A 12,073-nucleotide genomic window follows, 5' to 3' on the forward strand; every position below is an offset into this window, starting at 1 on the left:
CCAATGACAAGAAACGAAATATCCCTTAACATCAACGTCGTCAGTCGGAAATACGAAGCTCCATTACGATTATCGATTTTGCGTAGTATAGGACCAAGCAAGAGAAACTCTACCGAGAGAATCGGTTTAGCCCCGCCAATAGCTGGACAGAGCTTATGTCAGGTTAACTATAGCCTACAAATCTGAATTAGGTTCTTGGATGGTAGACATTCGATTCATACTTGGCTCAACTCTCTCCTCCTCTCTCTCTCTCTCTCTCCTCCTCCTCTCTCTCTCTCCTCCTCCTCTCTCTCTCTCTCTCTCTCTCCTTCTCCTCCTCTCTCTCTCTCTCTCTCTCTCTCTCTCTCTGTCTCTCTCTTTCGATCGGAGAAGATTATACCTCGTTAGGCTTGTGAATCTAAACTATGCGGGTTAGCATCTCGAAGCTAGATGAGGCCGCAATTATGTTCGCTTCGTGTACCTATAATTAGAAGTCTCGGCACGGTGCTTTCGTGCCGACGAATCTGAAATATTCGGTCGTTAGGTAACAGAAAATTTTAGCTAATCGTTGTCCATTTCGAATAATCGTCTCGCGATGATGTATGCACAGTACGATATGAGCCGTGTGAAATCATATGATTGGGCGGTCGAAATAGGCTGGAATTGCAAATCAAAACGTTAAAATTTTCTATCGAATACTAATGCTTACGCAGACAGACAGTGTTCCGTGAAAGTATGACAAAATTATTTCTGTGGGATGGTTAAATATTAGCAAATTCTATACAGGACAAGTGATTAATTTTTGAACGGCTGATTTCCATAAGTGTGCTATAATATTAGCACATGCTGGAATGTATCATGCATTTTGAAACTTTATTTTAGTATGAAGAAAAGGAGTAATTAAGAACACGAAATGCGATTTAATGTAGAAAGATCATTCAAAAAGTATTTCGATCGTAGAGTTCGGAAAATTAATGATGAGTGTTGAGTAAATGAAATACGGAAATCATTGTACATATGTACCAACCTACTATGATAGGATAAGTATAACACGAAGTAACATTTTTTTAAACCGACGTTACTCTTTTATTAAACATGCTTGTTATTGCTAATCTTCGGTATTTTATATCTACTCGAGATTCTTTTGTTCAGACTGAGATAAAACTTCCACTTTGAGAAGAGGAGTGAATAACAACATCGTTAAAAAGTTTCAGTTCTCCATACTTCTTTCCATCATTACCGTACAAACCGTTATTTACTCTAGAAAAAATATTTTCGTAGTTTAATGGTACTTCTGTAATTAATAACCCTAAATTCATCCATGATTTGAGAAATACTCAATGATTTCGAAGTTCGATGAGAAAACTACATTTGTATCTTTCCGTTATATTTCAGAATACAGAACAACCTATAATTATTTTGTGCATAGATAAAATAAATATGAATACAGGAATACAAATTTGATTTTATATAAAAGAGATTGTTTTTAAATTAAATTAATTCGTTTCCTATAAGAATTCATTAACTCTTTAAAAAGGATGAAAGAAAGGATTTTCAAGTTTCTGACCACAAGCTCAAGAAATAGCGTACTGAATATATCGCAAGCGAGGACATTGAAAAAGTGATTGCTGTGGCGAAAAAAGTAAGCCAAGCAAGCCCTGTTGCTAAACAGCGAGCAGTGAGATTTGTATACCGAAAGATGTAGCGGGATATTTGGGAAAACAAATCGTGAGAAGACTTTCACCAAAAAGGGCGTACCGCACTCTGCAGGTTAAAAGATAGTGCTTCCAAACTTCTCGTCGGTGTCGGATGTGCAATCATGCAGTTGCAAAGTGCAATTACGCTTTTTTCCCAAGTGGAGTTCCATACTTTTTGCTGAAACGATCTACTTATACGGTTTCTCATTCTTTTCGAAAAACCATTATTAGGTTTCTGTGGCGATAGATATGTCTACATAAAAAAAACTGATTACCAAAGAAGAAATGAAAATCTTCTCTTGTCTTAGTTTAATAAGAATATTCCCTTGTTAGTCCTTATGCATTAACCTCTCATTAATTCTGTTTACATTCCTACAGAATTTATCATAGATATAACTGGGAGAAACGGGAAAATATTCTGCATCGTATTATTTCAAATCATTATGTCATATAATCATTAACAAAAGATGTCATCATTCATATACTCGTAGCTTTTTAAGACCTAATCAGTATTCATTTGCAATTTAGCTTAATCGTGCTAATATTTACTAGCCCAGTATAGGTTTGAAATTTCAGATCCGAAATTTACAAAATATTTATTTCTAACTTTTGAACGTTCCAATGTTACAAGCATTCTTTCGCAGTTATAGTTTTTAATGCACTGTTAAGAGTCAATATTTAATCAACAACATAAATAAAGACAAAATACTAAAGAAAAAATCTTTCTTTGCTTTCTATAAGTTCGGAAATTTTTAAAAGGCCTAGCAGACTTTCGCAGGAAAAGAAACAAATTTTTTCTTTCTTTAATAAATAACGATACGCGTCGTGTAATCACCAGGACTATAAAATTAATCTAAAAAAGAAGAAGGGTAACGATGAATAAGAGCGCGAAGGAAAACAATGATAAGTAATGGAAACAGAGAGAATCGTAAGCGGAAGTGGCATAGAATAAAGCGTTTAGGGGCGAGAGAAACTGCATCGATCTGCAGTTAAATTTCGTGCGAAATTAATCTCAGGCGCAACGGTGGCTTATTGCCAAGTCAACGGCAGCAGTTATAGAGGACAAGAAATCTGGTAGCGGGCGTTCGAAAGCCTTTGAGGAATTAGGCTCCCTATACATGTACTTAAACGGAAAGCTAGGGACAAAAGGGCGTCCTGATGGACAGTAATTACACGCCGGAACGCAGACGCTTTTACGTAATATTGCTCCAATAAAGAAAATACGTTTTCGACGCGGCATGCGGACGTTAATGCTGTGACGCTCGTTTTATCTCTCATTATGTCAAATTAAATTAACTCTGCCGATACGTTTTTCCATCGTACACGATAAAATGGTTATTCCATCGACTTATATTTACTTGTTTTTCAATAAACAATGACGTGTCATTTGAAAAAATTATCATGAGTTTCACGATTCTCGAATTTTCTGAAATTGTTGACAATATAGTATGACTAAGTTAGTACAGTTAAAACTAATTCGATGTTATTTTGTTGATAAAAGATTAAGATGATCTGAAGATTTCATATGGAAAGGGTTATACAAATTTAACAATCTTTCCCTTATCAAATACCCGAAATGGAAAATGTCACAACTTAAGAATTAATGGTTTAAATGATTTTGCTTACACTTTGAAAGATCCAATTACGGAAATGAAACCTAAATATCGTAATAATTTGTTTCAGCTAAATAGTAATTATTACGAATACTCCATATATTTTCGTATAGTATATTATTTACATTCTGCACATTTTCAAACGTTTAAGTCTCTTATAGGTGCAGAAACATCCGGGATTTAATAATTCTTGACAGAAATCTACAATTTTCTACAATTTATTTTGCGCTAATATAATCACCGAACGTATTAACATCAGACATGTAAACAAACTACTTCATACAACAATTTGCTCTGAACTTATCCTCTGTAAAATCAGGAATTTTAATAAAACGAAATGAAAATAAATTCAACGCAACAGTTCGTGTAACTAACAATCCTAACATTTTCCACATTCGGAAGCCTCGTTTCAGCCCACCGAGCAAATTCCACTCCTCCCGAATCCGAAAAACTCACGCTTCGCGTAGAATTGATATTTATTTACAATTACCGACGTCACGGCTCAAAGTATGAGGACAGAAAACAAGATGCACTATCGCGGTCCAATAGGGTCTTACATCCTTTTTCGTCGTTTCGACGCAATGGTTGCAAAGGCTCGTCAAAGTGACAGTGGAAACTGCGCGAGTCAAAGAGCGTTCTTCGACGAATTGCCTCGGAGCTTTGTAGCAGAAGATAGAAAAGAAGTCGTCGTCGACGTCATTGGGCCACACCAAAGAAAAGGCAGCAGATGGGAGAGGAAGAGAGAGAGATGGAGGGGCAGAAAGTTCTGCAGTAATATCTGCAGGAAAGTGGCCACGAAAAGGACGCGGCGGTGGAGAAAAACGATTGCCAAGAGAGGCGTGTGTATGGTAATGCGAAATAACCGGCATTATCTCGTCGTAAATCACGTGAAAAGAGGTTTGAAATCTGGAGGCGCTATCATCCAACCGATTATAAATGCCTTTCTTCTGGTTGCCCCATTCATTCCTGGGGAGAAAAATCGCGCGTACACGACTGCTGGTGGATTTTATTTCAGCCTAATATAGGGTCCTTCCTTTATACATATTGGATGCGTTAATTCTCCTTCGCCTTCTTATACGTATAATATTAGATCAGAACGTACGAAAATTCTGGTTTCTTCAATTAAGAAGAACACGTTTTACGTCTCATCGGGCTAAATTTATTAAACTGTGTTACTATGTCGTTGAAATTAACGTGCTTATTATTATTAATTAACGTGCTTATATTATTAACGAGAAACATGTACCGAGTTGTCTTTGCAAGCCTCTGTTAATCACTTTCATTTAATTTAATTCATTAACCATTTAATGATATTGCTAAAAGAAAACTTAGAGAACCACTGACGGATCGTACATTCATTACTGACTCTTTAAAATACATATCAACCTTATGTATGTAAATCGGCTAAACAATTTTTAAGGGAAAATGTCTCAAAGTTCACGTATATTTGTTCTACTCTTGTAAACAGAATATCGAAGAACTTGTAGCGATAGTTCTAAGAAAGAAAGAAACATAAATTAGCATTTAAATTTATATATGTTATCAAAGGAATGCAGGAAAATAATATGTTACTTAATACAACTTAGATAAAGAATTTGAAACGTTCGACTTTACATGTTACAATCTATTACGTACAATATATTCGGTTACTTGGGAGTTTATATATCTAGCAATAGAAAGTATGATGTACTTTTTGTACAGACACACTACTTCTACAAATTTTATGATTTAATATTTATAGTATTCTGCATACGATGTGCATTATAATATATTCTATTGCTATAATAGTAGAGAAGCGATATTACGCTAGGACGCGATAAAAAGCAATATCAATCGGATATGAACTGAATAGAAATATAGTAAGGACACAGAAAATAAAAGAATGAAAATGAGAGATTTTAGCGAAAGATTAAGACAGAATTACAAGCCAAGGATTTTGTAAAGCAAGCTCATTTCTTAGCCGTGAGGCTAAAAATAAAGAATATTATCAATGATACTAATATTTTCTGCTGTCTGTAATTTTTTAGCTAATAATAAAAACTAAAGTATAGTTTTTGTACGTAAGATGGTGTTATGTATGCGTGTGAGTGACTGACAGCCCGCTAAATAATAAAAGTCATCTAAATAATCATTTAATCACGCGAGATAATAATCATCTATCTTGTAAGACAGCAAATAACGAATATTTATGTAGCCATTAATATCACTGTTTCCACTTAAGAGATTTAAGACACATTACGTTTTAACATTTTGTATTATTTTTAAATCGTATCACATAATTTTGTATGTTTCTATTAAATAATCAAGTTAGTATACCTTTTATCATTGATATATAATTTCATTTAATTTATAATATAAATGTAGTAAATTTGTGCTATTGATCTAACGTATACGCGTCATTACCAGCGATATTAATAATCCTGAGTATATTAATCAAATTTATGCCGTGATCACTACATATCACTCCAGGAACGGATATAACTCATAGTTATTTCACGTCAAAATCTAACCAGTTGGATTATATGTCAATTACTTAGTTCCGAATTAAATGTTTGTTTTCGAATGATAGTCAAATCCTGGATATTCGAAACCTTAAATTTGTTAAATCCTCCGCATAACAAAAAGATAGTAAACTAGCAAAAATAACTACAACTAAGTGTTGCATGTATTACAAACAAAATTAACATGTTTATTTACTATTACGTTGCAACAATTTATATATTTGCTTGACATCCATTATATTTTCAGAAATATTTCAGAAGTGAAAGTAATTCATTCGTTTAAAAAAAACGAAGCAACTTTCGACGTAATTATAGCTATAGTAAATAAGGAGATACGTCGAAGTTATAAAATATCGTCGCAGCTATTTTAAATAGCACGTGTAGCAAACGTTGCATGACCAGGCGACATAATACTTAATCGAGCATTCTTTTATCATTCTTCATGAATATTTCTTTCGTAAGTTAACTAGTCACCAACGGAATTTCAACGGGGAAACATCCATTCGACATCGTAGTTACCTGCTATATTATTAACAAACACCAATGCCGTTAATAATTCACATTCTATTAACGAAGCGTAGGGTAAAGTCGCGCTACAATATATATTAATATATTCGAGCTTATAAAACATTTTTCCGTACTTCCTTTCAGAATTTAATTTCAATGTCAAATGGTAAATTATTCGTGTTCTTTATTGGAGAAGTATAATTATTGATAAACATCGAGGGTCACCGCTGACTCATGCATAGTTCTTTCAATGCATTAGACATTAATTCAGCAATTTCTAAGTCCACTGTCTTACGATGCAATCATGCTTAACTAACATGCAAATAAAAAGTTGATAAACATACAGCGTAAAGTACACAGACTGTGAGCTTATAGTATGGTGAGTTATCTTTTAGATTATTAATGACGCAAAAATACAGATTTTAAGGTAGCTATTTCAATAAAAAAAGGAATAAAACATGAAATTAATCGATTTTATTCAACATAATATAAATGAAACTAGAGAATTTGTTAAATATATTACGAGTAATATTTACCGAATATGGAATCAAATTTTGTATAAATTAATACCTTTTAACTTCTATTTTTCAAGTAATTTTAACTGATTGCGAAGCAAAGACATAGAAGATAAAATAAAAATTTCCTTTCGAAGCTCCATTTTCATTTCAGTCATGAAAATCTATAGACATTCGTTCCATTTCAATGGCAGAAATTAGTTCATGGTCTGGAGACTGTTGCGATCATTCTATTACTTGTTGCTGGCTTAATTAGCATTTACATGTGTGCAAGAAGTTTTGGAACAAGTAATACATCAGTAATACATCAAACAGCTCATCAGTTAAGTAAAGTAAGCTTCTTATATAATTTCCTATCATATCTTCTACTCTTAAGAATATACATATATTTAATACATAGTTCCCGTGAGAAGATAACGCTTTAACTATGCGAAGTTTGTAATGTATTCAAGAAGTCGCTACTTTAGATCTAACGTAACTACACGTAAAATAAAAACAGTTTTTCAAAGCCGTCGATATTGTGACATTAACATTATAATAATAAAATAACTTTTTATCTTCATTAATTAATACTCTTCGGAAATTGCTAATCGCTAATTATCTCTAATTACTAAAATGATAAACTTACATGTAATACAATTAAAACTTATGTCGTTATTAATAAAATAAAATTAGTTTTATTAAACAAAAAGAAATAATACTTAAAAGAAAAAAATTACAATTGATTAAAAATCGGCAAGAGAAACGGATTTTTTTTTCATTCTTTCCGGTTGCAGGTCCTTTTAAGCATACGTACAAAATTGCGGATATATAAAAATAGTTATATAGAAAATAATTAGGCATATATAAAAATTACAGCAATTGAGCACGCTTAATATGGAATTGGCAATTATTAATGGAATGAGATTTCCTTTTGAATTCTTATTCAGTTGTTCCTTCTTTTAAGCATGTAGCGTAAACACTAGAAATTGAGTAGCAATTAAGAACACAAAACGTCACTCACCCAGCAAAGAACATGAGGAGGAACCAAGAGCCGGGAACAGCAACCACGAGTATCGCGTCTTCAGCATGCCTATTACCAGCAAGACGACATGGTATGCACGCGAGTATGAGCAGATTGCTGATCAAGAATATGAGCTTGGCAGGCTCGTGACTCTGTAAGGTAAATGCACAGGTGAAACGTCAAAGGTAGCACGTATTCTTGCACGCTTCACGGCCTTCCGCAGAGGAATCGATATACGCCATGGAATTTCGGTACGTGGCAACGCGTTGCGTCGCCAAGCAAACGATCTGCATAATTGTGCCGTGAAATCGGAGTTGCTTCCTAGAGAATCATTTTCAGTGATTCGAAAAGGATTCCACGGCAACGTTGATACGTGATCATGATTAATAACTCGCGATATATCACATAATACTGCCGCATACATCAAGTTGTTCTAATTATATTGTACACTTGATGTCTACGTTATCGAGCGAGCCAGGCTAATTACGAATTACGTATTCCCCCGTACGAGAATGCTCAATGAGCGCGATTTACGAGTAATTCGGCCGTTAGTGAGAAATTAATTCGCGAACAATGTCCCCTTTTAGATAAACGATGCAAATTTCTTGTGTTTGGTTTGGCACGTGAACAACGATTTGTTTCCATTCTCGTTTCCAAGCTTTAATCGTGAGTTTTCGAGGCAGAACAGTGTTTTAGCAATTTGTAAGTTTTGAATAATCATTAATACAATATTTTTTAGAATGTATTTTATAACATACGAAAATCGGGAGATACACATGGCAATGAATCGAATCGTTCGTCGAATCCATGTTCATCTAATTTGAATACGTTTTGCCTAAAAAACAACCGCAATCATGAGATCTCCAAAATAATTCAATTCAATACGATCCTCTGACAGACTTGCAAACAAAACCTATCAAAATTATAGAACATACCGATTTCGTGAAAAAAATTGAAATGTATGCAATGAACATTGAATATAAAACCTTTCTTTCTCCCTCTATAAAAAGATAAATGTTGACAGGTGCCTTTTTCTGTGAAAGTTTTAGTAACAGCAACTGATGAATTATTCGATATAATACCCCAGAAATTGTTACACAATGATTTTTACATTCTCCTCCAGCTTCTACCAGTGAAAAATAAAAAAAAACTTCATGCGGTATACGTTTACTTTCAAATTGCGATCAGAACCCCATGCACGCTCTATCCAGCCAAACCAACAAAAAAAAAGGAATCTCTCGTATCTAGAAGCGCACTGCATTCACGACGAAATACTTTCTTTCCTCCATTATACTCCTGACCCGCTACAGTTCACTGGCGGTTTGCTCAACCTTCGATACCCGCGGCGCGATTCGAGAGATTCGAAATTGCCTCCATCCATCCATTCAAGTGAGATATCTCGATGTATGGAACAACGGAGTGTTTCGTGAGAGTATAACTTTCACGGCTGAACCGTCGATGTATAATAGAGAACTGAAAAGACTATTAGGCAAAAGAATGTAGGTTCGATTGGCTATTTCTGATTTAGCAAGTAGAATCATAAAAATAAGCACGCCTATTGGTCGAACGTGTCAAATGTACAAATAAGATCATACGAGTGAGATGAGCAACAGAAATACGGTAGAATTTCGTTTGCTCGAACTCCATTTATCCGAACTAATTTCATCGCTAGACTACGAAGAAATATGCACGTTCGTATGTTTACAAGTCCAATTTAAAAAAATGTAATCCAGATAGACATCTGTTTTACTCGCTAAATATCGTACCGAGCCCTATACTTCGAATGCTTTATATTTATATATATTTTAGTAAATCGTGTACACACACATTCTACGTCTGTTTATACTTCCCAATTCCCCATAAATGCTTAATAATTCCGTAATCTAGTCGCCACAGTACTCGGTATATCGAATTTGTTCCTAAATTCCTATTATTCGACTTCAGACTTATCGGCTTAGACTTAACCCTGCTTCACCTTGTAGTCTAACGAATGAACAAAATCTAGTCATATGAAAATCAGCTCCGATTGTACGAACGGGTAAGTATCGGATAAGTGGAGCTTTTGCTGTACTTCGCTTGTCCCTGTGCCATTCGCAGCGCAGGATGAATTCATCCAAGAAGCAAGATTTAAGATTAAACGTACCAATTGTTTCATGAACGATAGAAGACCAATGTTGACGACCTCGCCGCCTAGTTGCACCAAAATGTAGCTCAGCACACCTATCACCGTGGTGCACTCCGCAATCATGCGTCCAACTTCCGTGATTTCTTCTGGCCATTCCAGGAGAGTGGCATCGATGTTCGACGGTCTCATATACACGGCTAGCGAGAGTGATGTCAGATGGAACACCAGGATGATCAACCGTTTCAAGAACTGCAACTTTCATAAGGGAATACTAATTATTAGAGTGGTATGCTAATTATTGAATAATTCTTTGTCTTCTTTGATCTTTCCATAGCTTGTCCCATAAGTGAAGATATTCAAAATGTTTTCGATAGTTAATACGTTGGATCGTATATACGTTGTTTCTAAATGTTTAATATATTTCGCTATAAACTTTCCAAATAACTTAATAATTTTGAATCTCTGTACCGGTGATTCTTAACATTTTCAAAATATATTTTGAGCTACCTGTTAAATTTTAAGGACTGTTTTCAACCTGTTTTAAGACGTAGAGGACGGCCAATAAACGACAGCGATCAAATATATTTGTTCAAAAACTTTCTCGAAAAATTTCAAAATTGATGATCAACAGTCGAAATACTTCCATTTGAAAAACATACAAATGCGTTTATAAAAAATATAACACTGAAAAAATGACTGAATATCTGCAACGCATATATACATAACATGTATCTATCGCTATGAAAAACATGTAAAGCCAACATAGATAGCAAAAGATGAAACGTCCAAGCGATAATTCTAAGTGCCGCAAACAGAATTACGATTCATGGCTTACGATAATAAACGTAATTCTCCATTAAGTTATTGTGTTGTTTAAATTGACAGATAACACGAATAGATATTTGCGAATGTTCAAGTAACGTATATTCTCGTCTGTCCGTGGAGTTGTTCTAATGACGTGTTACCATCAAATGTGCTTCGTGATTAATTACACTACAACCATGGTAATCTCTATATACAGTATCATGGCATAATTGGTCATTTGACGCTTGTATGCGGTTTAAACGTGGTTGTGATTAGTGCTATAAGTGGAATATATCATGGATGCTGTGCCATTATGATGTTCCTCCGTAGTTGTACACGATGTTCCATTAACTCCATTACAAGTTTCTTAAATGTCCGTAACGAGCAATCAATTCACTCTCGATATTATGTATGTATACATATCGATAGGAAAAAGAAAAAGAAAATTTATGTAAATACTTCTTTTTTTTTAACCTCGTGTTAACTCGGCCGACTTTTTTACATTTTTATCGGAAACAATTTTCGAAATAATACACGGATCGATGGTTACCGCATAACCTCTTTTAATTTTCGATATGGAAAATACAGTCAGCGATTTAAATATGAAATTTTTCATAAATTCTACGTGTTCATGCTTTTTTAACGTTTCATGCTCGCGTTTTACGAAACTATTTCAAATAACAGCGAAATTAATCAGAATAATTCGTAAAAGCGACGAAAATACGTGTAATTACGCTGCACGATTAATAAATAATAGCTTTATATGGAACGTTACGTCTTTGATTTCGCGAGAGTAATTCCAAAGCTTTTTTCTCCTTGCAACATAAAATATTTTTTTTGTGTCGAGAAACAGAGAACATGATATCGATTCCACGAATATAAACATTAAAGAGCTTTGTGCTGTAAAGTTAGAAAATCCTGTTATGTGTAAGTGCCTGCCTATACATAAGTACATAATTTAACATTATAAGTTGAATATTTTTTGTATGATTGATGATATTCATATATTCGCACTACTTCGTTCTTGTTATTTGTGCAACACATGTATATAACATATAAATATTGCGATAATTTATACAGACAATTTATATGCAAAATATAGTAAATTGATAAAATGAATATGTATGAAATTTTAAATGAAAGGATGCAAAAGTGATATTTCGCAAAATTAAAAATATGCATCAAATTAATCACATTTTTTTAGTTAGATTTTTCGATCTCTTCTTCAAAAAACATTCGAACGTCGTATGAAGTTCAATTAATATCTTGATCCTCCGGAACTCCGATCATGTTACTATCAACTTCATACACCGGGGCAAGAAACGATTC

The 12,073-nt window shown here is 34.1% G+C and overlaps 1 protein-coding gene across 2 annotated transcripts in view; it reads right to left on the reverse strand.

Moving 5' to 3' along the window:
- The window catches only part of LOC126915774 (transient receptor potential cation channel subfamily V member 5), a 68,503-nt gene that overhangs the window by 38,024 nt on the left and 18,406 nt on the right, over positions 1-12,073 (reverse strand). For both annotated transcript variants that reach the window (XM_050720780.1, XM_050720781.1), the window contains exons 4-5: positions 9,959-10,195; positions 7,816-7,967 (exon numbers count right to left, since the gene is read on the reverse strand). In XM_050720780.1, coding sequence (XP_050576737.1) covers positions 7,816-7,967; positions 9,959-10,195 — 389 coding nt within the window. The remainder of the gene's footprint in view (positions 1-7,815; positions 7,968-9,958; positions 10,196-12,073) is intronic.

This window comes from Bombus affinis, chromosome 4 (genome assembly GCF_024516045.1).
Source record: "Bombus affinis isolate iyBomAffi1 chromosome 4, iyBomAffi1.2, whole genome shotgun sequence".
In the NCBI taxonomy this organism is placed as follows: Eukaryota; Metazoa; Arthropoda; class Insecta; order Hymenoptera; family Apidae; genus Bombus; species Bombus affinis.